General features: G+C 47.0%; 11 protein-coding genes across 11 annotated transcripts; 5 read left to right on the forward strand and 6 right to left on the reverse strand.

Annotated features, from left to right (window-relative positions):
- Positions 1-1,034: 1,034 nt before the first annotated feature.
- F4822DRAFT_444459 (uncharacterized protein) lies at positions 1,035-3,054 on the reverse strand (the record flags this gene model as incomplete). Its single annotated transcript, XM_051463242.1, has 7 exons — positions 1,035-1,889; positions 1,939-2,009; positions 2,066-2,086; positions 2,168-2,311; positions 2,362-2,572; positions 2,623-2,950; positions 3,002-3,054. The coding sequence occupies 7 exons, from the start codon at positions 3,052-3,054 to the stop codon at positions 1,095-1,097; spliced, it is 1,623 nt and encodes a 540-aa protein (XP_051313725.1). The 3' UTR covers positions 1,035-1,094.
- A 677-nt stretch (positions 3,055-3,731) lies between these two features.
- On the forward strand, positions 3,732-6,600 carry F4822DRAFT_430703 (P-loop containing nucleoside triphosphate hydrolase protein; the record flags this gene model as incomplete). The annotated part of the gene is made up of 9 exons (XM_051461347.1): positions 3,732-3,764; positions 3,835-3,960; positions 4,012-4,059; positions 4,125-5,036; positions 5,086-5,199; positions 5,267-5,747; positions 5,815-5,983; positions 6,044-6,120; positions 6,170-6,600. 9 exons carry the CDS (start codon positions 3,732-3,734, stop codon positions 6,598-6,600), a joined length of 2,391 nt encoding a protein of 796 aa, XP_051313726.1.
- A 516-nt stretch (positions 6,601-7,116) lies between these two features.
- On the forward strand, positions 7,117-7,873 carry F4822DRAFT_296932 (uncharacterized protein). Its single transcript, XM_051455129.1, has one exon. The coding sequence runs from the start codon at positions 7,204-7,206 to the stop codon at positions 7,753-7,755; it is 552 nt and encodes a 183-aa protein (XP_051313727.1). The 5' UTR covers positions 7,117-7,203; the 3' UTR covers positions 7,756-7,873.
- On the forward strand, positions 7,874-8,676 carry F4822DRAFT_296931 (uncharacterized protein). Its single transcript, XM_051455128.1, has one exon. The coding sequence runs from the start codon at positions 7,993-7,995 to the stop codon at positions 8,521-8,523; it is 531 nt and encodes a 176-aa protein (XP_051313728.1). The 5' UTR covers positions 7,874-7,992; the 3' UTR covers positions 8,524-8,676.
- Positions 8,677-8,953: 277 nt separating this feature from the next.
- On the reverse strand, positions 8,954-10,931 carry F4822DRAFT_296919 (uncharacterized protein). The gene has a single exon (XM_051455126.1). The coding sequence runs from the start codon at positions 10,251-10,253 to the stop codon at positions 9,195-9,197; it is 1,059 nt and encodes a 352-aa protein (XP_051313729.1). The 5' UTR covers positions 10,254-10,931; the 3' UTR covers positions 8,954-9,194.
- On the reverse strand, positions 10,390-11,773 carry F4822DRAFT_296928 (uncharacterized protein). The gene has a single exon (XM_051455127.1). It carries the CDS (start codon positions 11,222-11,224, stop codon positions 10,526-10,528), a length of 699 nt encoding a protein of 232 aa, XP_051313730.1. The 5' UTR covers positions 11,225-11,773; the 3' UTR covers positions 10,390-10,525.
- A 1,280-nt stretch (positions 11,774-13,053) lies between these two features.
- F4822DRAFT_437743 (PLP-dependent transferase) lies at positions 13,054-14,560 on the forward strand (the record flags this gene model as incomplete). Its single annotated transcript, XM_051462440.1, has 2 exons — positions 13,054-13,444; positions 13,509-14,560. The coding sequence occupies 2 exons, from the start codon at positions 13,054-13,056 to the stop codon at positions 14,558-14,560; spliced, it is 1,443 nt and encodes a 480-aa protein (XP_051313731.1).
- A 532-nt stretch (positions 14,561-15,092) lies between these two features.
- On the reverse strand, positions 15,093-16,753 carry F4822DRAFT_437744 (PCI-domain-containing protein; the record flags this gene model as incomplete). The annotated part of the gene is made up of 3 exons (XM_051462441.1): positions 15,093-15,291; positions 15,375-16,210; positions 16,301-16,753. The coding sequence occupies 3 exons, from the start codon at positions 16,751-16,753 to the stop codon at positions 15,093-15,095; spliced, it is 1,488 nt and encodes a 495-aa protein (XP_051313732.1).
- A 373-nt stretch (positions 16,754-17,126) lies between these two features.
- F4822DRAFT_408113 (guanine-N(7)-methyltransferase) lies at positions 17,127-19,349 on the forward strand. The gene has a single exon (XM_051458549.1). It carries the CDS (start codon positions 17,389-17,391, stop codon positions 18,940-18,942), a length of 1,554 nt encoding a protein of 517 aa, XP_051313733.1. The 5' UTR covers positions 17,127-17,388; the 3' UTR covers positions 18,943-19,349.
- Positions 19,350-19,853: 504 nt separating this feature from the next.
- Positions 19,854-21,778, reverse strand: F4822DRAFT_297200 (uncharacterized protein). Its single transcript, XM_051455131.1, has 5 exons — positions 21,732-21,778; positions 21,222-21,666; positions 20,651-21,049; positions 19,990-20,547; positions 19,854-19,934 (listed from the first exon to the last, which is right to left on the reverse strand). The coding sequence occupies exons 2-4, from the start codon at positions 21,329-21,331 to the stop codon at positions 20,073-20,075; spliced, it is 984 nt and encodes a 327-aa protein (XP_051313734.1). The 5' UTR covers positions 21,332-21,666; positions 21,732-21,778; the 3' UTR covers positions 19,854-19,934; positions 19,990-20,072.
- A 2,023-nt stretch (positions 21,779-23,801) lies between these two features.
- F4822DRAFT_430711 (uncharacterized protein) lies at positions 23,802-25,394 on the reverse strand (the record flags this gene model as incomplete). Its single annotated transcript, XM_051461348.1, has 3 exons — positions 23,802-24,956; positions 25,027-25,245; positions 25,311-25,394. The coding sequence occupies 3 exons, from the start codon at positions 25,392-25,394 to the stop codon at positions 23,802-23,804; spliced, it is 1,458 nt and encodes a 485-aa protein (XP_051313735.1).
- Positions 25,395-26,507: the final 1,113 nt, after the last annotated feature.

The raw sequence follows: 26,507 nt of genomic DNA on the forward strand, positions 1-26,507 counted from the left end.
CTTCTCATAGCCATACTCTCAAGAACAACTCCTAGGCTTACAATATGTCCAAAGTACAACACAATAATACCATTGTCATGGTTATTAATCATAATCTACCTAGGTAGCTTTAAGGGGCGTTTACATAGAAAGTATCAGGTCTTTCTCGTCGCCGAAGTGAACCTTAACTTGGGATATAAGAGGCTATCAATGTACGCGCAGTCTAGCTTTCATAGCAGATATCTGCGATCTCTGCACAGTAGTATAGTTGCTATACCCTCCTTATATCCAACTTCGTAGCACGCACTTACTATCCCAAAGGGATATGAAGTATACTCGGCTTTTGGTCGTCACGAGAGGAACGCCAATGTTCATTACTACCTATTTGTCTTGGTTGTTCCAAAGGCAATGTATAAAAATGCCTCGTTTTTCACTTTGAAGCAGGCTTCGGGGCAGGATTGCATATACGGGAGCATAAGAAGACAACAAACCATGACGAATATGAATGGAACGTCCTACTAACCTATTAGGTGCGATGTTTTCCGTAGGGTAGGAGGTCTACCGCATTTAGAGACGCGCTCCGAGCCGGTTTGGGTGATATTAATTATCACCCCTGCTTAAGGTTACCTAGGTATTGTGAGCCATTTTATATTTCAGCCGCACGATGAACTCAACATTTGCACCAAGTCGGGGACCAAATCGGCGCCTTTTCCACGTTATTGATTCTATCGCACAGATTCAATAAACTGCCCCGCTTCAAATTTTAGACGCAGTGTAACTATTAATTTTTTGCTTCACACCTATCCCTTAGGCCTCATCATTTGGCCATTCATGTACATTCTCTAGATAACCTGCATAGTTACCTTTTATCGTTAAGCGGTCGTACTGGCTGGCCCTCGATGCAGCCTACTTATCTAAGACGGATGTAAACATCCGGAACTCCTTCCTACCCTATTTGGTAGTACCTACCTAGGTAAGCAAAAAAAGGTGGCTGGTAATAGTAAGCTACTGTGTTTTAATATGTGTGTATTAACGGTAAGTTTGAGACTTAGATACGTGGATTGATGGAGACATTAGCCCCTATTATATCCCGGTGCCGCACCGTTCCACACCCTTTATGTAGTTTCTTTCTGATGGGCTGTGTGAATTATTATCCTTGTATCTCCGTCAGGGTCGAAATCAGTCCTTTCTTCCTCCACCTTCCAGTCGTAACCGTTGACAGTGACAAGAACTCGAATTTTGACGGAAGAGTTCTTAACCAAATAGGCCAGTGCCCTCATAAGTCTTTTTCGGTGACTGCTCCTATCTAATTTACATTTATCAACGCGATCTATAATGATCCAGATGGGTTTGCTTGGGTCGAACATATTCAGAACCCTAAGAGCCAAATTTTGAAGGAGGTCGTTGAGTGTGTTACTGCAATCTCTATCATCACGGCTCTGTTCTTGAGCAGTTGTACGATATGACTCGATCTCCGCGCACAACTCTTGGTATTGTGTATCGTCCCGTAGTACCTGAGGGTTTAGAATTAACAGCTGGAGGATGATGCGGGAGAGCACCGGATATAACAAGTTGTGCTCTTGAAGTCCTAAGATATAGAAGGCGCACGGATCGTTCTGCTCGGGTCTTCTGAAACTCTCGATCATATCCAAGGCAACAGGGGATAGCCAGCATTCTCCAGTCCTATAGATTGATATATTGTTATACCCCGCCAAGATTAACATGCAGGAACGCGAAGAATCTTGCCAGGCTCGGAAATCGTGGCCGTTCTTGAACTTTTCGAGTCGGGACCCCAGCATGCGCTCCAGGTCGGTCGAAACATATTCTAGATTTGCTTTCAAGTCGACTTTATATTTCTGTAACAGGGTAGACTCTTGCTCTAGAGAGTAATCCTTGAGGCATAAGAGTGCCTGAATGTTTAGTATACGAGTGCTGTCCTGCCCTTCCCTCAGTTCTTACACGAGTCAGTTGTTGTTTAAGACCATGTTGTGGGTGTTTGGCGTCTATACTTTCTATATTCGCCAGTAGATCTTAAGGCCTTCGTTAACATTATTGTCGGGGCGATTATCTAGGGAACATAACCCACCTTTGATCCTCCCCTCCTGGCCTTTCATTTGGCGTGTTAGTATTTATATGCATCCCTACCTAGGTAGGTAGGTAGGTATTTAGGAGATAAGGGGAAACTAACAAGAGACCTGTTCTTTGATAATATCGACGTTCTTATTCAGCAACTCTTCACCCATATATCTAATGTCGACGATGGCCTTTTGTACTTCAAGTGCATAACCCTCTAGGGTTGTTGAAGACGCCCATAAAGCTTTGGCCCATCGTCCTAATTTTGAAATCAGATGAGAATCGGATTTGAAACGGCTGGAAACCCACTTATGCTCCCCTGGGAGTAATATTGAATAGCCTCAATACAGAAATCGACGAAGCTCACATAAGTGTGGACAATTTTAGACTGTAGCTGGTGGTCGAGCTCATGATCAGCGTTATAGATATGTCGGTACAATCTAAGACCAGCAACTCTATCTTTAATCTGCAAAAGCATGTCGGAAATATCTCTTTCCATCTTGGCTCGGTTGTGGACTATCTATAAATCTTTGATCAGCTAGGTTTAGACACGGCTCCAGGTATTCGTACGGCGAAAAGGAACGAAATGGTCCCCACTGCCATGCCACCGTACGGCGCACCAAAATCTTTCACAAGTCGCAGGATAGGCTCGATTTGCTGTAAGATTACATATCCTGCAGTTGCAGAATCCTGAAGTCTTTTGGACATTAACCCAACACCATGCTCATGACCAGCTTCAAGTTGGCTCTTGGCCTCAAGAGCAGTGTCCCAGATATTGTTTAACCCAGCAACGCTATCAAACTGTAAAGCAAGCCTTTCTTTTTCAGAAAAGCTTATGTGCTTACTGGCAAATCTGCGCAACTCTATCTGTTTCTGGTGCGATTTCTTGAGTACAGCCCTTCATTCGAAGTTAGTTGTAGACACAATTAGTTTCAACGATATGACGTACATATCCCTTTCATTAAATCGTTTTGCACCATTCGAGCTCGTTTCCTGGGACATTTCGGTGGAGGGTGTCGTAAAGATAGGTAGATTAGCGGTACTGGTAATCCAAGGCAATAGGATGTGGGATAAGGAACTAATAGTAGACTGCTACTCGTATTGCTACTTTTCCTCGAGCCATATCCATCGTGGGGGGGACAAGACAAATAGGGGTATATATCGACAAAGCTGAAAGGCTCTTGTTGAGGTTCCATAGATAACAACACACCTCGCAGCATGTTAACGTAATTGGCCATCCTCATAAGTCAAGCAAGTAATTATCCATGCTTAAGTGACACTGCAGGTCAAAATTCTCGATATGATATGCATTAAGGTCGGCGATTATATCCTCGAGAGTAATGGAGATAACAAATTGCACTTCTGGCTTACGTCGATGTGTCCGAGCTGCCGGCAGATGAATATGCCTACGATGCTCATGTAGGTCATGCTCGGTATTCCTGGTTAAGCAGCGTTCGCCACCCATCACCAACGCGACTTAGAGGTATTTATGGGACTAGCCAAGGGTACTTGCGCGATTCATCTTCTTGACCGGAGCTTAGAAGTACCTAGAATTACCTCTTGATTCCTATATAAGGGTCTCCTTCGTTTCTTAAATCTAGCATCACATATGGAGGGTCAAAATACACCTTTTTGAACCTATCCAGTTGTGTTCAACTCCCGTAAATACGGAGGCTAAGATGGCCACCTCGACTGAGACTTCTTTATTGACTGTAAGGAGCCGTTCCACCCATACCCTATCGATCTTCATGTTCACTAATTCAGAATCTAATATAATCTTAGGCATTAGAGGCTAGACTTCTAGATCTCGAAAAGCAGCATGCGGAATTGAACCATAAATACAGCTCCGTACTGGAGTCTATGAACCAGGGCGAAAAGGGTATAATTGGTAGATCAGACGGACCAAAGGTGGGAAAGGGCTTTCCCCATGGTTTCGCAAATCCTAATGATGAGGTGTAGAAGCCCCTGAACATTTCGAGCGACGGCATGAGAGTTAAGGACGAAAATGTAAGTCGTATATTCATTCAACTACCGGTCAGGGAGACCATAGGCCTAACATTTCATACCAACAGGAAGAGGTCAGCATTGATTCTCGGGTTAAAATTATCAAGACCATCAAAGACCCCGAGACAGGCGAGCGTGTCGAGCGCAAAGACGAAACACCGAACGCAAAGCCGGAGGACAATCGTGGCTTCGCTTTCGTATTGAGGAAAATAGTACATGACAAATTCTCAGGCGAAGAAGACGTTTCCGAAATTGACATAGTCAATTTAGGTCTGTGGAAGCTCCTAAGAGAACATCTTGGCGAGTATCCAGGCCATACGTTCCGCGGATCACCAGTCACCCTCTATTCTCCTTATGAGGCGTTGATCTTCAAGTGGGACATTCTAGAACAAGAGGCGGCCAAGGATCTAGGGCCTGAAGGCCCACAAGAAAAGCAGGCCAGGGAAGATCTACGAACTCTCCTGGACATACTTTCGGGTGGTTCATCTGGCGATGCCAAACTAGACAAATACTTCAAGATCCGAGAAGGATGCCGCCGTGACAAGACGGTTCAGTTTGACGACCTCTGGACAATATTCCCCCCTGGAACCCTGATCTATGGTAAGCCTTTCCAAGGGCAGGACCAGGTGTTTGTTGTTCAAGAAAACAGGGGGTCCTGGCCAGACCGTGGTGACCGCCCGCAACAACTGCTACCGTGGCAGCTCGTGTGTTGGTCGTATGATTGGAACGGCGAGAGGCTCCAGAGAACTGGCTTCACACTTCTCTTCGAGCCATTTGACGGCCATAAACTCATGGCGTCATTACCGTATTATCCCCTTGACCTACATGCCGATCATGGTGACGTCAAACTCGCGCTGATTGAGCGTGGTAAAAAATTCCGGGATTTCTGTACTGCTAAGGAAGGATCACGATTGTTCGAGTACACGGGTAAGACGATCTTTGGGAAGAAAGGTTTCAGCGGTCTAGTACAGCCCGACGAGGTTCGCTCTCACCCACAGATATTATTACAAGACTCTAAATCAATGCTAGGACGATAACGACAGTCGGTCGTTAGATCCCTACTTAGGGCTTGAGCGGAGGATGCTTAGGCGCTACCGTTCGATGCAGGATCCTACTCAGGCCGAAGCTAATAAGTCTTCATATGTGAGTCTAGTACCATCTTCAAGCCCCCTCCCGGAATAATTACAAGTAGAGATTGATGTATCTTTAGATAAGCGGCAGAGTTGTGGTCGACTACCTGTCCTATGTCCAATATGGGCCACCAATCATTCGCAACGGGTCATTGAATCCAAGTCTAGATGATTTGGGTTGCATGTGCTCAGACTGTCAACAGAACGAAGGTTTGACTGCCATGTATAGAACTCATTTTGACACAGCCGAGGCCCAAATGCAGAAAACTTTGGAGGACGAACAGTATATGCTCTGCCCACCTCGCCTGCTCGGATATGTCCTCGGGGAGAAGCAATGGGCGCAATTGCAAGTAACCTTGATGAAAGACATCCCAGTTGAGGACCCAGGAAACCCTTGGAAAAATCGGCTACAGGTTGCCGACGAAACCAAGAATATGTTATTTAACCTTATACAAAGCCACGTGTCAACCATGAAGACAGAGACAACGCCAGAGGAAACGGGACTAGAAGTCAACGACATCATACCTGGAAAAGGGAAAGGTCTCGTCATTCTCCTCTACGGTATGAACCGATCTCCCGTCCAATGAGGCAATACATAAGAGTAGCATGCTAACCCTCAAGGGGAAAGGACCACCGGGGGTCGGAAAAACGTCGACTGCGGAAACCATTGCTATTGCTACACGCAAGCCTCTGTTTTCCATCAGCGTCGCTGATGTTGGCACTCGAGCCCGACACGTCGAATCTAATCTGTCCAAGATATTCGCTCTTGCTGCTTCATGGCAGGCTATATTGCTGATGTAGGTAACGAGAATCCATCCGATTTATTTTTTTGGTTCTAGTATTAACAATGACTTCAGTGACGAGGCTGATGTTTTCCTGGAGAGCCGCGGACGTGGCAATTCCACGTCGACGGACAGAAACGCTCTCGTTTCAGGTAATGTCGGTCGGCCTATAATAGATTGGTCATCTGTTGACATTTTCAGTGTTTCTTCGAGTCCTTGAATATTATCAAGGTATCATGTTCTTGACAACAAACCAAATCGCCCAGTTCGATGTAGCCATTCCATCTCGGATCCATATCGCCATCCCGTATGAGACCCTCGTACCGGCACAAATGGAGAAAATCTTCAGAGGTTTCCTTGAACCTCTAGTGAACAACAATCTGGTTGACAACTTTGACGGCATCATGGAGTATCTCAAGGAGCATGTGTATTACTTGAAATTCGACGGTCGGCAAATACGAAATATCGTCACTACAGCCCTGGGATTAGCCCGCGCCGAGTCCCAGAAAGGTAGAGGAAAGCTTACTCAAAAGCATTTAAGAGACGTCGTCACCAACGTAAGGAAATTCCAAGCGGACTTTGCAGTACAATACGATCGATACATCACCAGCCAGGAAAAGTTGATCAGGTAGTTGCAACGATACAACATACCTTACAACATCCAGGGGAAACCTAGGAGGGAAACTTAGTGTGACATAAGTCAGTCCTCAACGACTAACAAAAGAAAACGACCTCGGGACTGGGTAGTATCCAGGTACAGAAGGGGGGCCACGTGATCAACTCACTAGTTCCAGCCCCGGGAGGGAGGTTTGATGGTGGGGCATGACAAATTTAGGAGGTCGTAGACGCCGTTTCTCATATGTCTTCCTCTGGTTGAAAATCTCGCCCTTCTTTCCGTAGACTGGTATCTTCCTGATTAGTTAAACACGCTCCACAGAACTAGGTAGTATGAAAGTCTACAAGAACGAATAATCTTGTTGGTGCTGCGTCGGGTAAATATTGGGTTAAGGCTCCAACAATCTGCTTATACTTCTCCCTAGCGTCGTTATCCCATCAATAACATATTACACTTATTATAGTGCTACCTAAGGGTGGGCCGTATTAACTTTCCTCGTAGATAAATGAAGGGGTAAGTGCGGTAAATCGAAAATTCCTGGGGATTTTCTTCTGTGCTCTATTCTTGTATAAAATACGATCAGCCACCTACGTCTGCTATTACGTAAGCTGGTTCGAACATGCACCAACCTCTCTACGTTCTAGTTTATCCCTCACCTTTATTTGCTGCGCATTGGTCTTTCTGGTTACCTTACATTGACTCGAATCGTCTAGAATTAAATACTGGCGATCGGATTCATGTAACAGGTGACCGTTTCAATGGTTTTTCATATGAATATATCCCCAACTACAACATTTCCGAAGACGACAGACATCCGAACGCCTTTCCTATTGGATTGGTCCCGGAAGCACATCTGAGTAGAGTGGGCGAAGACGGAAACGTCGTCTCAGCCGGAGAAAGCCAGGAATATACCGAAAAGATACCTCTCAATGCATTTGATAAGGCTTGTAAACAGGTCCCAGCACCAGGTCCTAGCCTCAACAAAGTGAACATCACAGATTCTAGTCAGGCCTCCATCACAATTCCCAAGAGAACTGAAGTGAAAGATTGTCAATGGTGGATTAAACAGACTACTTCACATTTAGTTCGGGTAGGACTGCTGTTGCCGCTGGACGAAAGGCGTAAGGGGGAAAGTCCCATATTGAGGGTAGAAAATTTACCACGGCATTAATAAAAACTACAACCAATTATATTTTCTTATAATCTTAAATTATTTATCATATTTACCTCGTTATCATTCTTCTAGGTGGGCATGGGTACATACACACATACATGTAAGACAACCACCCCTCCTCGGCGTCGTGACCCCTCGTTCACCAACGAAGGGCTATCTATTCACTAACATAGGCGGCTTAAGCAGTGTTTTTTGTCATACCGACACCCACGAAGTGAAAACGTACTCCCTCGAATGCTGAATCCTCGGTATATAGTCGACGATCGGCATAAAACATACCAGAACGCCTGCCCCCGGTTCCCGAATATTACCTTCATAAACCAGACCGACGCAATGCCTAAGACTATACGGATCGCGGAGCTGCCAAAGGCGGAAAACATAGTGTTTCGCAATTCCTCGTTTTTCGAACAACATAAGCGTGACCTTCCGTCCCCTAACGAGATTCGGGAAAGGGATATTGAAGTTAATAGCTTCCGCCCGCGATCACCGGCGCCTCCGCCCATCCCATTCAAAGAGCTGGGTCTTATTGTCAAATACGGCTCCGAGATTACAATAGCCGAAGCGCAATGTCTTTGGTACTTCAATCGGTACATGAAAGACACAGTACCCACGCCAGAGCTATACGGTTGGTGTCGTGATAATGGCGAAACTTTTATCTACATGGAGCTCATCAACTGCGGTACGTTGGAGGATGTTTGGCCCTCACTTGACCAAGAGGATCAAAATATAATTTGCGAACAGCTACGCGCATGTGTAGAGTCATGACGTGGTTTGCGCCAGGAAACAGAACCATATCACATCGGTAGGACTCTATATAGGCTCTTTCGCGACTAGCCGGGGGTATTAACTACTACTCTAGGTCATATCGGACTTCAAGGGGTAGGCGATATTATTTTCAGCGACGCGGGAGACCCCAATGCCGGACCATTCGAAAGTGTAACTCAGTTCCATGATTTCTTCGCGCGTTACGCTTGTCGGCGCCATCCGGAGTGGGATCCTCGGCGTGTTTTCCCCGAGCTAGCTGGCTTAACCGATAACCGGCTAGTGGTCTTTACTCATAACGATCTAGACATGAGTAATATACTTGTATCCCCCAGGAATGGAAACGTGCCACCTCGTATCACCGCCATCATCGACTGGCATCAATCAGGATGGTACCCGAGTGGTTGGGAATGGCTCAAAGCGCACTCGAGGTGTGAACCCCTCTGGGAAGGTGGTCGAGATACGGCCTGGCTATCGAAAGTTATGGCGCCGGCCGACAGAGGTTATCTAATGGCCTTCGAATACGTCACTCTCACTCTGGGCTGTTATATCTACCGAACGATTAATGGTTAACAAGTCGCCAATTACGTGAATTCGCAATTGGGCCCTGTCCCGACCAAGTCATATTTGTAATTATCGCCTAGTTCGCACCCATCCCCCCCTTCATTTCGGCCCTAGTTCAGGATAAATAGTTTCGGTGGCTGAGCAAAAATACGGTTCCATGATCGAGGGCTAGAATCATGGAGTGTTTTCTTGACAGTCCCAACACGTTCATATCGGCCTTTCCCCGATTCTCGAAGCAGCAGTCCTTCCAAGGTACATATATAGTCTGTTCCATCTCTCTTGTATTGTATAATTAGTGGAAGGCATGTAAGAACGCCATGTTTGGCGGTGTGTTTCGCGTCAAAACTTGCGTCCAAAGTAATGGTTTTTTCTAAAGCAGATGCGACAATCTTGACAGTTGGCCACCCATTAGCCCTGTCTATCACAACTCGTGCGAGACGGCCTATGCACATAAGGTTAGGCCACAGGTCGCGCGCACCCTTTCTCGTGGCCAATTGGTCACAATCATCCGACATGAAAACATATGCCAATGGGGCAAATCGACAGTTAAAATCGCGAAGCATATCATATAGGTCCAGAGTGTAGTCAAAATCAACAGAACTGGACATCGAGTAGGAGGCCCAATGCCAACTCGGGGCCAATGAAGAATCTCTGAGGACGGGGTTTTGCCTATCATCCCGATGATTCCCCTTCCAGAGCAAGGTTAATTCCAGACACCCAGAGAGAATCCCATGTTGGTAGTCTTTACCAGTGACGCGAGCCATGTGGTTCCCCACACCTTGTATAGCTTTGAATATGTCCTTTTCGGGATACGTGAGCTCCGCCTCCGAGTATTTCTCAAGAACGTCGAACCATCTCTCTTCGGAAGCACGGATACGTTTGCTACTTTTTATGATACTCCCGACTTCTTCAATTCCCTCCTCCGCGCGTTGGAGCCGATCGTCCTTTAAGAGGCCGGCAAAATCCGTTAGAGCCCAAAATATATCGCCTATCGATCTATTATATTCCACAATAGGTTCTGGTTCGGGAAAATCTTCGCAGGCGGCGGTTTCCGAACATTGCCAGATGACTTGTCTATCCGTGAATGAGAGTAGGCGGGGACCCAAAACAGTTTCCTGGATTACCCAGGCACGCCTGGATATGTGCGAGTATTTTTCCTGTTCGGCCATGGCAGATAAATTAACTGTATCTTTTTCTAATATATAACACTATTGCGACTCAGAATGCGAAGGTATCCGATTCAAGAATAATGAATCAAAACAATTGGGGAGGCGCTCTCGGAATAATCCTTCGTATGGACTTTTCGAATTTGACGAAGCTATGGTTAAGTAAGAGTGTCGATAGACATCTCCCATCCTGCTAGCTTCGTAGTTCCAGTCATCTTCGGAGTCTTGGATGATGCAGAAACTATCGACCCACAGGTACCCAATCTGGAGCCCCTTTAAAAGTGCATGGTCTCCTGAAACGTCTTCGGGAGAGAATGAACGTTGATTCCCTCCCGGAACTTTTGTATCGTAGACGAAGTTAGTACTTCAAATTTCGTTTTACCCCAGCAGTAACTTAATGCTGCATAAGGACTCGTCAAATCTGGTTCGTCTTTCGTATGTATCATACGTACGGTATCGTCGGAAAACTTCAGGAGCCGCGTCGGGTACCACGGCGATTCTTGGTATTGCAGACATTGGTGCGAAGCGCAGCATATCCTTAGCCATTCAGCAGTAAGGCGAGCCAAGTCGTCACATCCAGTCGAAGGATTCGACTTAGACTTCAAGGCGAGGCTATAAAACGGCGTCCGATTTTCGACTTTCCTTATAGAAACCCGACAGCCGTTTTTAGAGAAGGCTAGAAGTCTTTCGTTGGTACTCGAATCTCGCAAATAGTAGTTGAGAGAATCGGTTGTGTCAGCGTAAAGCCGGTCACGATGACTGTCAATTTGGTTACAAAGCCAGCATCCTGCAGCTACCGCGTCACGAAAGCTTTGGTCTAATGGATGGTGCGTCGCTGGGTACTCATCCCTCCTTGTAATCCCTTCGGGGTGCTCTTGATGCCATGATTTCCACCATTCTTCGGAATCTTCCGAGAAGATAGACTTGCACTCCTCGCACAGATATGAAGATGATGTTAATGTTGATTTTGACATAGTGTCTAGTTCGAATGCCACCAAAAAGTTTACACGATGGAGTTTGTAGGATGTTGACCTAGAGTCAGAGCCTTGTCGAAGTTGTGGGGTCGATCAACACCTAATAGTTCAGCTGAGGTCGGGCATACAAGCTAATCCCTATCTGTTGAATGCTACGCAACATCTACCTTTCTTAAATATCTTTTTTTTGGCAACGGCTCGCGCGCGTATGTTGTAGCCATGATCTATCAAGGCAGTTAGTGTACTGACATCGCCAGTAATATAGAATAGTCTCTTCGAAGACAAGGTTGTTTAAGTGTGGAAAGGGGTGATGCTTAGTCATCCGATATGAGAAGTATTATTCCTTCCATTTAGCTTCCCTTCAGAACTAAAAGTAGGCCCCCTTTTAAGAGTTTATGCCATGCTCTGCTAATAGAATCAAGCTTCCGGATTGTCCCGTAGATAGGTCGTTTACCAGAGTCACCTTCCCCCTTTTTACTTTAGTTAATATATATTTTAACTCCGTGACTCCGGTTAACTCCGATGAGAGGATAACCCTGCGAAAAAGGTGAGCGGTGAGGAAGATTTGTTTGCGAAATGTCGCCTTGACCTCCGATGTTAACATTATTAGCCTATAGATAGTGTTGGGTGACATACCTTAATAATTATCGCGAAGTAGTAGTAAAAAAAAAAAATACGTCCCTTCCTTTCTCGGCGCTGATGAATTTCCTCCCTTTACCAATTCATTAATTCCCACACTTCCCTTCTCTCCTCCACTTCTTAGCATCACCACTGCTTTGCCATTGTCATTTTCGCAAATGGCAGCAGTTAGATCGAGTATAGCTCGGACCAACAATCTTGACGCATTTACATCTTCCACGGTTTCTACTCGTCATTTTCGACGTCGGCAATATGTCTCACATATTTCTGCAGCAGGTATATAAATTTCTTGTTGGTGTTGCTAATAGGGCATTTTCGATGCTCTGATTTGATTTTCGGGTTGTTCTGATTACGTACCTAAGTGTACTTAAGTACGTACAAAAAAAGCATATCAAGCGCCTATGACTTTTTCCCCGATCTCGGCCCCTCATCCTAGTGGATAAACCTTCCTCTCCAAACACTATCGATACCTTCACTTAATTTGCGAAGTTGCGATTGCAAAAGATATCTTAGTATCTAAGTGGTACTTGTCCCACGCTTTTAAGGCGGGCCAAACGATTGAATGCAAGTACAAAGTCAATCAGGCGGTAAAGGACTTAACATTATTGGGTCTCTTGGCCGTTTGAGTAGTTGCTTGATCGTCTGAATAATGAAACAAGTTGCATTGCACCAATTCTTCGTATGCGTGGTTTCTGGGAATTCTGAATATGGGATGGAACACAAACACAAGACACCCAAGAAGCTGGAATTAGGCTTATTATAATTATTATTATTTTATTCGTCCTCTCTTTTTCGTCAACTATTAATTCCCTCATCATTCCATAAACATACCACTTTACTTCTTCATGTAATACCTATCTATCTAGAGATACAAGATACTTACATACGTCTATTAACATTACATATTCTTCTTCCCTATCGATCCAGAAATTCCTTAAAATTGGATCCCTAAAAAATAGTATTAACCACGCCTCTTTCTAGCAGGATCGGTAGCGTCAGTTACAGCACTAGTATCAGCATCATCGGTACCATTACTAGCATCGGCAACAGCTGGAATACATTCGCTACATACGCTACGTACCCCGCGTTCACTGCCGTCATATCTTTCAGGGTCTTCGGTTACTACCCCGCCATCCCCAACCACGTCGTTGTTACACACTCCTAAACGTCACTTTCATACCACCGGCGCCATGGCGAGACTTAACCTTGGGAATATTAATCCCCATATCGTCGAGGCCAAGTATGCCGTTCGTGGTGAACTTGCCGTCAAGTCCGAGGAATACCGTGCTCGTCTTCGTAAGGGAGACAAGTCTCTACCTTTCTCGGAAGTTATCAGCGCCAATATCGGTAACCCTCAACAACTCGATCAAAAGCCTATTACTTTCTTCCGCCAGGTCTTGAGTTTACTTGAGAATCCCAAGTTACTCGAGCATAAGGATGTCCTACTCAACTCTCTAGGTTACAAGAGTGACGTGCTAGAACGAGCAAAATGGCTTCTAGATCACGCGGGTAGCGTTGGAGCCTACAGCGCCAGTGCTGGTGTCCCTGCTATTAAGGAGAGCATTGCCAAGTTCCTTGAGAGTATGTTAATTTCCAATATCTAAAACGAGAGACTCCGTGTCCATGCTAACAAATAAAAAATTAGAACGCGATGGCTTCGCAGCAGACCCATCCAAGATCTACCTCTCAGCCGGCGCATCCTCCGGTGTCAACACCCTCCTACACATCATCTGCGCCTCCCCAACCACCGGCGTCCTCGTACCTATCCCGCAGTACCCCCTCTACACCGCCTCCCTCTCCGTCCTAAACTCAACCTGCGTACCATACTACCTCGACGAATCAGCACAATGGGGAACCTCGCTCTCCGCAATCAAAGAATCCCACGCCAAAGCCAAAGCCGACGGGATCGACGTCCGCGCCATCGTAATCATAAACCCAGGCAACCCAACCGGGGCCTCCCTCTCCGAAGCCGACGTGCGTTCCGTACTAGACTTCGCCGCACAAGAGAAACTCGTAGTCCTCGCCGACGAAGTATACCAAACCAACGTATTCATCGGAAAATTCCACAGTTTCCGCCAAGTCCTACTCACTTTACAAAAAGAGCACCCGGGCAAATACGACGACATCGAGCTCGCGTCTCTGCATTCCGTATCCAAGGGTATGGTCGGCGAGTGCGGACACCGGGGTGGATACTTCGAACTCCTCGGTTTTAAATCCGAAGTCGAAGAGCAGATTTATAAATTCGTGTCTATAACCCTATGCGCACCTGTAGTAGGACAATGTCTTGTGGAACTCATGGTTAACCCGCCAAAACCCGGTGACCCGTCTTATGACCTGTATAACCAAGAATACAACGGCATTTTTGATGCACTAAAGACGCGCGCTTACGCCCTATACGAAGCGTTTAAGGAGATGGAAGGAGTGGAGTGTGGGGAGCCGCAGGGTAGCATGTACCTCTTCCCCACTATCAAATTACCCGCTAAAGCCGTCGAGGCGGCGAAGAAGGCCGATCGTAAACCGGATGAGTTTTACTGTCTACGGTTACTCGACGCTACTGGTGTGTGCGTGGTACCGGGTTCGGGATTCGGGCAGGCGGAGGGTACGTTGCATTTCCGGACTACGTTCCTGGCGCCGGGCACCGAGTGGGTCGGTAGTATTAAGAAATTCCATAAGGAGTTTATGGATGAGTATAGATAGATACTTAGACAGAGAGGGGATATGGACAATAGGTCAAGGTCTGTAAGGAAAAGGGGTTAGATCTGCCAATGAAGGTTCGAGATGAATGGATGATAAATGGACCTTTGTGCGTATGGGTTTCTAGAGGAATAAAGAGTAAGAGTAAAAAGACATGGATACCTACATCCTTATGAAAGCATGGTTTTACATGTATTCCTACATCGGCATCAACATAGAGCATAGTGTACGTGCGATTGAGTTCGAGATAAAGATTCGGTGAATTCAGTGAGGGTATGGGGTTCATGTGGTATGGTACCTACTCTCCACTACATATCAAATCCACAAGTCATGAATTTCAAGTTCAAGTGATTACTGCGAATAGCCGCCACAGAACCAAAACAAGAAAACGTGCCTTTAGCTTGGTCTATGTTTAGTATTATTACATTTATTTTTCTACTGCACAGACTTTCGCCCATCTTCGCCTATCAATAGCTGCCGTTGTCCCAGACGCCCATCCATCCGCGTAATTGCTTGCAGTAACCAACTATATAGCTTACGCTCTCTCACTACCACGTAGTCGCACCGCTTGGCCATACTTCTGCAGCTTGGTGATAAGCTGATCACCTTGCTTGACGACATCTTGATATTGCTTGTTCTTGTCGTCCGGGCGATTGGTCTCGATGACACCCTTGCCGGTGACGCGGTCGATGGTACAGGGAATACGACCTGCAGCAATGAACTTCGCGAGGTCCCTATTTTACAAATTAGTACCAAATACAAATAGAACAGAATAAAATAACGAAATATCGGGATGGTGATGAAGGGGGGAACATACCGATCCAGGAAATCAACGGTAACCCCGAAATCGTTGGCCATGCTCTCAAGCCCGACGACCCGATAGCTCTGTAACAGTTGCTGATAGGCGCGCAGACGCATCTCACGGATGAACCAGCCCTTGTGCTCGTGGAGGTAGCGGTCCTGAGTTAGGAACTGCTCCTCAACGAGAGCGAGGGCCTGGAAGAATTGTTTGTAGTCACCATTGTACAGGCTATTTACTAGTTGCGCCAATGGTGAGAAGTCAACTGCCAACTCGGCCTCAGGCTGGTCCGTCCCCGTACCCAGTGTTGTCAAGTTGACAGCGGTCGTGGTCTTGGTAGGCGCCGCAGGCGAAGACGTATCCTTAGTAGCGTCGCGCATCTCGGCATCTTCTGCACCCGGACCCGCAGAGATAGCACCAGTCAAGGCGAGAAGCTTATCGTCGCCATCGGCACCGAGGATCGCCTTGATTTCGGGAGCATCTACGACCTTGCTCTTGAAGTCAACCCGCTTAAGAGAGACTGAACCGGCAAGGACGGAGTATACAACAAGATTCGAGTACGTGCATAATTCGTAACTGGTGAAAGTCGACAAGGAGTCGAGGAGGAGGGGTGCGGCGAGATTGTACGATCGGACAGTCAGGAGGTGGAGGCCTTCGTAGGCCTTTAAGCGGTTACGTCGGTCCCAATCACCACCGCTGTCGACGAGCGTCTTGGCACGTGCGACATGTTTCTTTACTAGAGCCTTATCTCCGTAGAAAAGTCCCATGCGGATTATAGCCAGTACGAGATCAATCTTGGTGCCCAAGATACCGGTCTTCTCGAATACGTCTTCGTAGGCTGCTATCGCTTTATCCTGTTAGAAAGCTGTTAGTAATTATGTATAACTAAGGCTAGCAACCAAATGAAGTCCACAAAGTAGCGAGATGAGAAAATGCCAGTATACCTTGTCCCCAATCTTGGCGAAGAAATCGGCACGCTTCCCCTTCGCAGCCATGATTTCTGTCTCGCCAGCCTGCTCAACAGATTCATCTTCCTCCTTCTGGAATTCTTCTAGTTCCTTATCATTCTCCGCCTTTAGCTTATTATAGACATCTTCATCCCACGGTAATGTCGCGCCAACGTTCTTGCTAGCAACCATGCCAGCAGGACTAGGTTTTCGGCCTGTAGGCTTCTGTGCCGACGCTGATGTGGTCTCACCGGCGGCATTCAGAATACCTTCGGTGGGGTGAGCCAGGTATTTATACAAAGGGGCCATCTTGTGCTCGTTGATGCCATCTTGTAAGCTCTTAACTGCGGCCTGTTGAGCGGGTTTCGTGGCGTAAGGATTCGTGATGGTGAAAACGTGCTGGGCTAGAGGTAGAGCGGGCCATTTCGCGTACTGAGGGTCGGAACCCATGATGGAAATGAGGTTGGAGAATTGACGTAAACTTCAAGATTATTTTTAAAAGAATGAAGTGGGCCCGTTGGTTTGAAGAATCGCTAAAGAATTGAGTTCGTATTTCGCCGTCGTCGCTACCGTTCTTGTTGTTTTATTGATGAAGCTTATAGAATTCAGTTTGGTAATAATAGGTAATAGCTACGGATTTGCCAGCGGTTGCGAGCAGCTGTAGGCGGCCATCAGCGGACGTAACTTCCACCATCGAACTTGGTATTGAGCCAATCACATAGCATAGATGGATCCACTGGAGCCTCAAGGAAGAATGTACCTAGGTACCGAGCTATGATAAATAAAAAAATATGTACCTAAGCTCAGCGCCAAGACTTAGATCCATACCTCCAGCTTTTACACCTTGAGTTCCACCCTACCGCGAAGTAGGTAGGTGCAATAACTCTTAACTCTCGGCTTCCCTTCTCTCTTTTAACTTCTTTTTATTCCTTCCTACTATTTTACAACGCAATTGAATTTCAATTGGAAACAACATCTTATCACATGTCAACAAAATACCATCATCCATAAATATCCGCATATTCAAACGTTTCTAGAGGAGTAGAAATATCAAAAAATCCGTTCTCCATAAGCCCATAATCATAATGGGAGGAGACGACGCTCCCGAGGAGCTCCCTCAGCCCTTCAACGCAAAGCAACTTGAACCAGCCAAACGACGAAAGCACCCCGACTCCCACGACCAGCATAACAACAAGCGCCGCGAAAACAACCCAGACCTAGATGCCCTTCCCCAACCCTTCGACGCTAAGAAACTCGAACCAGCGAAAAAACGTCAGCGCTCGCGCTCCCCACCATCCTCCGAAGCGCCCCGAAAGCTCAAGCGACCAGGCCGGGGCGCCCGGATTTCACAAGCCGAAGCCTCGTCCATCCGCCAGCGACACGAGCAACGCGAGCGCGAAGCCGCGGATGTTGCTGCTACACAGGCTGTGCTTGATCAACGCGGTATCAACGACGTTGTGCGCCAGCACTACAATGCGGTTCCCGAGCGAGGTCGCGATTGGCGGAAGACGGATAGTAGGATTAAGGGGTTGAGGTCGTTCAATAATTGGGTCAAGAGCACATTGATACAGAAGTTTTCTCCGGATGAGGATCATACACCTGGCGCTCATGAGCGAGGACGCGATATGGCTGGGGCTAGAGACCACGAGCTACTCGTCCTCGATATCGGATGCGGAAAAGGTGGTGATTTAGGCAAATGGCAGCAGGCGCCGCAGAGAGTGAGACTTTACGTCGGGCTAGATCCCGCGGATGTTTCTATCGAACAGGCGAGAGAGCGGTATCGTAGTATGAGCCATCGGGGCGGTGGTCGGGGTGGTAGAGGAGGTCATCGAGGGGGCCGTCACCATCAACACCTATTTGATGGGCGCTTCTTTGTGAAAGACTGCTATGGTGAATCTATCGAAGAGATCGATATTATTCGACAGGTTGGATTTGATCAATCACCCATAGGAAGAAGCGGGTGGGACATAGTCAGCATGATGTTCTGCATGCACTACGCGTTTGAGAGCGAAGAAAAAGCCCGAACCATGCTACAGAATGTGTCTGGTGCACTAAAGAAAGGCGGACGCTTCATTGGGTGCATACCCAATTCCGATGTGATCGGCGAGCGCGTCGTTAAGTTCAACGAATGGCTCGCTAAGAAAAAGGCAGCGGAAGCCGAAAAGGAGAAGCACAAAGAGAAAGAGAAAGAAAAGGAGCCCGAACCCAAGGAAGAAGGAGAGGAAGGTGAGGAGAAAGAAGAAGGTGAAGAGGGTGAAGAGGGTGAAGCCGAAGAGACGGCGGAGTGGGGCAACGATTTATACCGCGTGCGTTTCCCGGGTAGGACTCCAGAGGACGGAGTGTTCCGACCACCGTTCGGATGGAAATACAGTTTCTTCCTTGACGAAGCAGTGGAGGAAGTGCCTGAATACGTGGTACCTTGGCCAGCGTTCCGTGCCATTGCGGAAGATTACAACCTTGAGCTACAATATCACCAAAAGTTCGATGAAATCTGGGAGGCTGAAAAGGATGATCCCATATTAGGTCCTCTGAGCGAGCGCATGGGTGTCCGCGAGCGGGGTAGAGGCCCGCTGTTGGTTTCGCCTGAGGAGATGGAGGTTGCCAGCTTCTATTTGGCCTTCTGTTTCTACAAAGTATAATCCGCTTTATTGCGCACGGCAGGACTCGGCCTGAGTGATTCGCGGGCGGCAACACTTAGGATGAATGCATGATTTACACCAACGCGTAGTGTGTTTCAGGCATCCTTATATTACCCAGATAGCATATGTAGTATACATGCTACGCTTCTAGAGATGCCAAATCAATTGCCTACATCATGTTAAGGTATCAGTACCATTTAATGATTCGGACTAAATAGTGCATTTTGTTGCGTGGGTAGGTACCACTCTATCTATCGCAGGCTTACTCTACTCCCTGCTGACCGCCATCTCTATAACGTGTGATACCTCATTATTTGTCCTAGATTTTGTACTTACCGACCCGGTAATATTAGGAGAATTTCCACCAACACCTTGACACCAAGGGGAACTCTCCCCTTGACGATGCCCCCCCCACTTACTGATTTTGGAAGTACTCCAGAGTTGTTATTGGTTGATCAAGTTGCCCTCCAGGAGACAAACAGAGTCGATAATCTAAGAAAGACACGGGTTTAATATGTCAATAAACGAACGAGATCTCCTTTTTGAACTATGCCATCTAGCTACCCGAGTAATCCACCTAACCATGATATAGAAAGCATTCCTTTTCCAACCCATTTGTCCCAGTTATCACTTAATCCAAACCATCCCATCAAGACCCAACCAAGACCCAACCAAGGCAATACCACGCCAAATCCTAGCCAGCCTATCCCATCTTTCATGTGTCATATCGTACACGTAAACACCTAATTCAAAACGTAAGAGAAAAGACGAGAGAAAAGGAAATAAGGAAAGTTTCTAAGAGACCCTTCTCCAAACGACCGGAGCCAAATACACCACCAACAGAAAGTTTCCGTATTATAAGAAGCATATCCGCCCTATTTTATATACCCCATAGGTATACCGCCCATTTTCATAATTTGGAAAGACAGGATACCACCGCGCCTATACTCAAAGAAAAAAAAACCCGATCAATATTGACCATCCCCTTTACCCTAGAAGCGTGAGCCAAGGGAGTTGGAAGAATACAGTCTAGGTAAGGGCACTTACATACCGCCCATACCTCTTCATAGTTGCAAAATATCACCAACGAGTTTCACTTACGCTCCAAGCTACAATACTCAGCTGCCTTCCTACTCACCCTTTATATCCATATGCCCATAATCCCTAACTGCGGGTGCATACGATAGATCTGCAGACATCTGGCCTCCCCCGCCATCACGGGCCCGTTGCGAGGAATCGTAGTAGATCAATCCACCATTGCTCCCCCTATGTCCAGCCTCTTCATACCCATTGCTTTGCGGTGGGGCGTACGAGTTCCCGCCTATCGACGAAGTAGCAGCGCCATAAGTCCCGAAATATGTCGGTGGCGCCATAACCACTTCTCCGTGATGTTGTTGATGATGCTTGTGGGTATGATGCGGTTGAGCACTCCCACCAGGAGTAGCATAGCCATTATTGTCGTCGTCGCTGAGTCTTTTGTGCATAGACGGCGGGTGTAAGGGAGATGCAGTTGCATCCCATGCGTATTGCAGACTGTTATTATTGCTAGACTGCTGCGTCGCTAGCGGTGGCGAGAGGAGGACCTTGGGTTTTGTATCGTATGCACTATAACATAGTGAAAAGGGGGTTAGCGTATAGCGTATAGTAGTAGGGCAATATCTAGTAGACCATTCCAAACTCTGAACTCCAGACTAGGTTTTTTGCTTACCAATCCCCGTTATACAAATGCGCCTGATGTCCATCAACCGCGCCGTACTGCTGCTGATGTTGCTGGTGGCCCATCCGGCCAGGCATAGCCAAGTACCCGCCATCTCCCCCACCACCAAGTCTCCTCCCCCCATCGCCGCCACCCCGAGGGGCAAGAGTAGCCCGCATCATATCCCCCCCACCGCCACCGCGAAGACCAGTCGTCGCGTTTCCGATGGCAGGAGACGCGGGATCGGACCCGCTCGAGAAACTCCCGCTACTAGCGCTCGGCGAGGCGCAGCGGCGGCTGCCGCCAACAACCATACCGCCGTTGCCGACGCCCATGCCCGCGCTGCTGCGCTTTCGGCAGTTATACTTGCGCACGCCCCAGCGGATTAGACGACCTCTGTATGCTCGGACGCTGGGGAGTTGGGAATTTGGGTCTTGAATTAGCTTGTCATATTCTAATTTTTATAGCGCGGAATAGATAAACCACTTTAGTCACCAGGTAGGAATTGGAAAAGGACAACAGGACGTTAACATGAAGAAAAAAATAGAAGAAGGGAAATGAAAGAAAAGGGACCAATTCTCACGAGGCTTTGAATCCGTATTGATCGATCATCATCTGGCGCACGACGGAAAGCGTGTTCTCGGCGTAGAGGTCCTTGATCGTGGCCTCGTATTGATCCCATTGTTTCGTCATCTTGGGCTTTAATAGTAATAATAACGATAGCTAACAAGCAACGAACAAACAATTATTCTATTATTACAGCTCTACGCAGAGAGAGAAGTTCGCGACGACTCTAAATCCGAGTCGGGCTCTCTCCAGCGGGCGAAGTTTAGGAGGGCAGATAGAAGAATGTGCGAGGAAAAGGGTGGACGACAACGACGCCATAGACAACAGAAAAACTGCTGTAGTTAGGAAAACCGATATCCGCAGTGGTAGCAGTGGTGGTAGCTGAACCAGCAGATAAGTCGGTCGTCATAGCTGGAACTAGGATATTGGGGGGAAAGGGTTTCCCGAAGGACTAGGTACGTCTGGGCAATGTCAGAGCCTCACCGGCTTCCCCAAACGTACTCGCTACCGATATACCTATACTTACATACATACAAAGATACCGCACATACGTACGTACGTATACACACTTATTTTGCGTGCGGGGAGCGAGAGCCCTGGGCGATCGTTTTAGGAAAGGAGGGCCGGCTCAGTTAGTCAATGAAGGACTAAATAGAGAGGCTTGCCGGCACGTCAGGGCTCAAAGGTCCCCTGAAGGAAAGCTAATAGGCAGGCAAACCGGTATGATATGCAGGCTATAGGCAGTCTCTATCTCTCTAGGTATTCCTTTTTCTTCCCTTCAACTTGACTCAAACTCCGACCGAACATTTCTGCTACGCGCTGAAATTTACCCTGCCCTGCTCTCGGCTAGGTTAAGGGGCGTATTATGGTCACGGTACCTACAGGAACAGAAACAACATATTAGGTAGGTAGGTCAGTAAGTTCTATGTAAGCAGAGAAAAAAAGCCCAGGTTGACTCAACCTGAACCCAGAGCCTTGTCACTGAAGAAACAGGGACGAGGGGGACTCTCCATCTAGGATCGGCTAGATTGGGTTAGGATATACGCACACGCACGCAGGGAAAAAAGGAAAAGAAAAGAAAATATGGAAAGGAAAAGGATAATAAAAAGAAAAATTTCAGCCCCCAACGGAGATACATATCCATCACCTACCCAAGCGCACGCCCATGTCAATTTTCCCATGCCCCTTGAAAATCCGGGGAGAAATAGGATAGAGGAGAAAAAAGAAGAGTAACAATTAGCGAAGCCCATCAAAAAATAAAAACAAAAAAGAACCTGATCAATCCATCGGTTCTGTTCCTATGTCTAGGCCACAGCCACACATCAGAGCCTGCTTCTCTAGCGTTATCGTCACCGTGGGATAATGGGGGGTGCGCTGCATGGTTAGGCAGTCATGTGTGAGAGAAATCCCATCCAGATTGAGCCTTACTACTCAGGTATAATAAAAAAGATCTGATAAATTCATCATTAACTGCCTAGGTATACTTAAGGCTCTACCTTGTGTTTCACTCCATCACTCAACCTACCGACCTACTTATATAGTTACGTACTTATATTACTATGCTATGCTATGTGTATGTACCTAGGTATGTATGTCATAATATCTACGATCTTAACCCGGAGATATTTGACTCACCTTGCCGACCATACATAGTCGGTCACTCTTCACCTGCGGCTGACTGACCGATAGACGAACCGCGCGCTTGAAGGAATCCGAACCCGGCCAATCGGATATGGGGTAGTGTAGGAGCGTACATGGTATACTCCCCATCGATTTTCTGAGCAGATACTTTTAGTCAGCTCGTCGCTCGTTAGTATTGCTATAAATAGGCCATGTCAGATGTATCTGTTGGCCGGGCGTTCTGTCTATATGTAAGTAAGCACTGCCAGGACAGGTAGATAGGTAAAGAAATAAAAGAAAAAGGAAAAAGGAAAAAGCTTGGAGGTTAACAGACAAGACAAAACAAAACAACCTGTCAACGTCGCATTTCCGATCTAAATGATGACAACCTCTATCAAAAAAGCCACCACTACTAGCCTTCTCACATCGTTGACACATCGGAAACCAAAACGAGACACATGAGACACAAGGGTCCTCTATCATTTGAATCAACTAATGAGATTCGACATTAGAAAGTGGCTTTTTATTGGCGCCGGGAAAGCAACATTTGGAGAGAAGAAGAAGAAAGAAAAGTCCACTACCACCCCCGCCTTCATGCCGATGAGCTGCAGCCAGCCTCGTCATCTCGCCATTGATTGCCGCCTACCGAGTCCGTCCAGTCATATTCTCCGAGCCTATCCGCTCTTCTCTTAATTGTGCTGTATAACACTGCCCCCTTCACATATTAATTACATTTTGATCGATCGCGTGTTAACCGCGTGGCCTCGTTCGGTAGAAAACGATATGGCGTGGGTACGTGCTACCTGGAATTGACCAGATAGGTAGTAGGATGGTCTTTCTTAATCACATTATGAGGCTCAACGAAAGCTGACTCCGAGACCCTCATCTCCACTCATACACGCCACGTCGTAAAATTCCCTCATATCTCACCCCTCCAGTTCCTCCGAGCCGATGCTGCCCTTGACAAGCTGTCCCTCTAAGCCACAGTAGCCTTCTTCTCATCGGCAGGTGCACCATTCTTAATCGTATCTTGCCGAGTAACCGTTGGGGATATCGCTGTCGGACTGCTCACTGTCTCTCCTCCCGTAATTCCTGTATCCTGTTCCTTGTGGTCCGCCGCACCGGCCGTATCGATCTTCGGCTTCTTATCATCTACGGATCCGGGTGCACTTGTTATCGGCGAAGATGGCTGGCTCTCATAGGCCGGGCCGGTCGCACCCGCCGCAGTGCGGATCGCATCAAACCATTTCTGCGCCTCAGACGCGGAGTGCGCCTTGAAGTGGAGCTCGGATGTGCCTGCGATCTTGCTGCTAAAGCTCTTACTCTTATCCTTTCCTTTTAGGTGGAACTTTTCACCACTGGGGGCTCCGATCACGGCATCCGGGAGATAGATTGAGAGCTCGGGCTTCGGGTCATGGCGCAAGTTGTCATCGTCCTTGAACTCGTGAAGGTACTTGGAGGGGGTTACAACGTAGTATGCCGATTGCGTACCCCAAGATAGCTTGTTGCGCGACTTGCGCTCGAGGCTACCTTCAATGAGTGGTTTGGTCGAGTTGTGGTGCTGGTTCGGGAAAACAATTGCATCTACGCTTCGCGGTGGGTCGTTCGGATCGACTAGGCGATGACCTTCGCGAGTAACGAAGCCCTTCCATTCGAAGTCGCCAGGGATGCGCTGAGCCGCACCAAGCATATCCGTGTATAGCGCTCTGGTCTTCTCGGCTTGACCACCAGCTACTTGGTTGAGCGCATCCATTGCCTGCTGGACGACTTGAATCACATGCGCCTCGAATGCCTTGAAACCGTCCTGGATATTAATAAGGTCGTTTCTATGGTTATTCTCTTCGATGATCTGTTTGTTCAGCCGGTGCATGACACCACGCTGGATAACATAAGGGTCGTCGCTAGGCGTCATCTTGCCACCTGTCGATTCAAAAGCCGCCGTATGTTGGCCTAGAAGCTCGATGTGCTTCTGAGTGGTGTTTCTGGCCTTATCAATCTCTTTTGCACCCTTCTCAACCCCGTGAGTAACCTCCTTATGTTTCGCCTTAATCTCCTTATGTAATCGCTCGAGGATGGGCAAGACAGACCCCTTGAGAGTCTTTTCCGTTTCGGCGTTCGAGTTGATCATGGCCTTTCATTTTCATGTTAGAAATATTGTTATACAGAGCGGGGTAAGTAAAGCGAAGAGGTCGAATTCTTACTTGGGTGTTCACTCTCATGTTTTCGAAGAATCCAGCAACACCTCCGAGGCCTTGGTCAAAGTGCGCTCCCTCCTTTAATGGATGGGAGATCGTCTTAAGAACCCTCTCATACTCTTTGGAGTGCGCTCTGTGTACCTTCTCTACCGCACCAACGTACTCTTCTAGGTATCCTACGGCATGCTTCCAAGCTTGAAGTCTTTCGGCGAGTAAACCGGCTGTCTAGGAATCGCGCACTCGGGTTAACGATTAAGGTCCCTAATTGGAGAAAGCTCAATGCGACTCACTGTAGTTGGGTCGATGTCTGGCACGGCTTCTTCACTTGCGCCGGTACCTTGCCTCACAGGCAGTGTGTGGTTGTCACCGCTCATTATGTAGTTTCTATAACTGTGTTTTTCCTAAATATTCTATTTCTGAATTTGTTGTTGTAGGTAGTATCAATCGATTCTGAGGGGTATCGTCGTGTTTCGCTAAGTCTGTACAAAATGTGTATCGGTTCGAAAGTATTTCGGCAATTGTCTCTTTTCGTTCTTTCGCAATGGGAATGGCGATAAAATTATGTGTTACGAGTCAACGTAACAATAGCGATTCTATCAAGAAATTACCAAGATTCGATAGCAAGAACAAGTTGTACAAGTTAGACTGTTTGGGGGCGATCAGGTGGTGATGTCGAATTGGTAGTTTCGTTAATCCCTGCGCTGATCATCGAGCTTCGACCCTGGCAGCGGGCACATTTGGGTCTGGATATGACGACCGATTTTCGATAACTATCGACGATTTGATATCAGACAACCCTATTGTCTTAACCTAAACAGGATAAGATCTAGAAGATGGATGGCTAGACGAATCAATTTGTGTGGATGAAAATAGAGAATATCTTAACTATGAATAAAGATGTTGAAGTCATTGATTAACCCTTTTTGATTTATTAGATTTGTTAAATTGTTAGAAGCAAGCTTCGGTCGCACAGCTTCGACCAATCAGGTTCTACGCTGGTAGTACCGCATCAAGTTTCATAAGTGGCGCTTTCTCTCATAAAGGAAAAGTCTTAGAAAAGAATGATGTCATATACATTACACTATTTGACATTTGACATGTACATCTTCATATAGGTATTCATAACTTTATGTACATGTCTCTGTATGTAATACGATGCACAACACAATGCACAACATAATACATATTTTGTGTAAATCCTACGATCGTCCTTATTAGACAGGACAGCAAGGAACAGGTTTTTGACATCCTTACATCATTTTACCTGAACGAGATCATTATCTCGTCTAGGCAGGTAGATATCGTGTACTTAGTACTCATACACCGTATACGTACAAATGCATCTTGCTGCAGACAAGCGTTGAAGAAAACTAGACTGCTCACTTGACCTGCCCCTTAGTCATGTCGCGTTGCGTCTACGCAGATACGACGATAATTTCTTGCAGACAGCTAAGTATTGTAACATCCATCTCCGGTGAAGAGAAAAG

The sequence above is a fragment of the Hypoxylon trugodes genome, assembly GCF_022578975.1.
Source record: "Hypoxylon trugodes strain CBS 135444 unplaced genomic scaffold F4822scaffold_6, whole genome shotgun sequence".
In the NCBI taxonomy this organism is placed as follows: domain Eukaryota; kingdom Fungi; phylum Ascomycota; class Sordariomycetes; order Xylariales; family Hypoxylaceae; genus Hypoxylon; species Hypoxylon trugodes.

What these genes read in the sequence shown, in the direction of transcription:
- F4822DRAFT_296932 (XM_051455129.1), top strand. Translation starts at nt 7,204, where the DNA reads ATGCACCAACCTCTCTACGTTCTAGTTTATCCCTCACCTTTATTTGCT.
- F4822DRAFT_296931 (XM_051455128.1), top strand. Translation starts at nt 7,993, where the DNA reads ATGCTGAATCCTCGGTATATAGTCGACGATCGGCATAAAACATACCAG.
- F4822DRAFT_296919 (XM_051455126.1), bottom strand. Translation starts at nt 10,253, where the DNA reads ATGGCCGAACAGGAAAAATACTCGCACATATCCAGGCGTGCCTGGGTA.
- F4822DRAFT_296928 (XM_051455127.1), bottom strand. Translation starts at nt 11,224, where the DNA reads ATGTCAAAATCAACATTAACATCATCTTCATATCTGTGCGAGGAGTGC.
- F4822DRAFT_408113 (XM_051458549.1), top strand. Translation starts at nt 17,389, where the DNA reads ATGGGAGGAGACGACGCTCCCGAGGAGCTCCCTCAGCCCTTCAACGCA.
- F4822DRAFT_297200 (XM_051455131.1), bottom strand. Translation starts at nt 21,331, where the DNA reads ATGACGAAACAATGGGATCAATACGAGGCCACGATCAAGGACCTCTAC. An exon ending in CAATACGGATTCAAAGCCTC is followed by an intron (nt 21,050 to 21,221) that starts GTGAGAATTGGT and finishes CCAACTCCCCAG; the next exon opens with CGTCCGAGCATACAGAGGTC. An exon ending in CATTTGTATAACGGGGATTG is followed by an intron (nt 20,548 to 20,650) that starts GTAAGCAAAAAA and finishes ACTATGTTATAG; the next exon opens with TGCATACGATACAAAACCCA.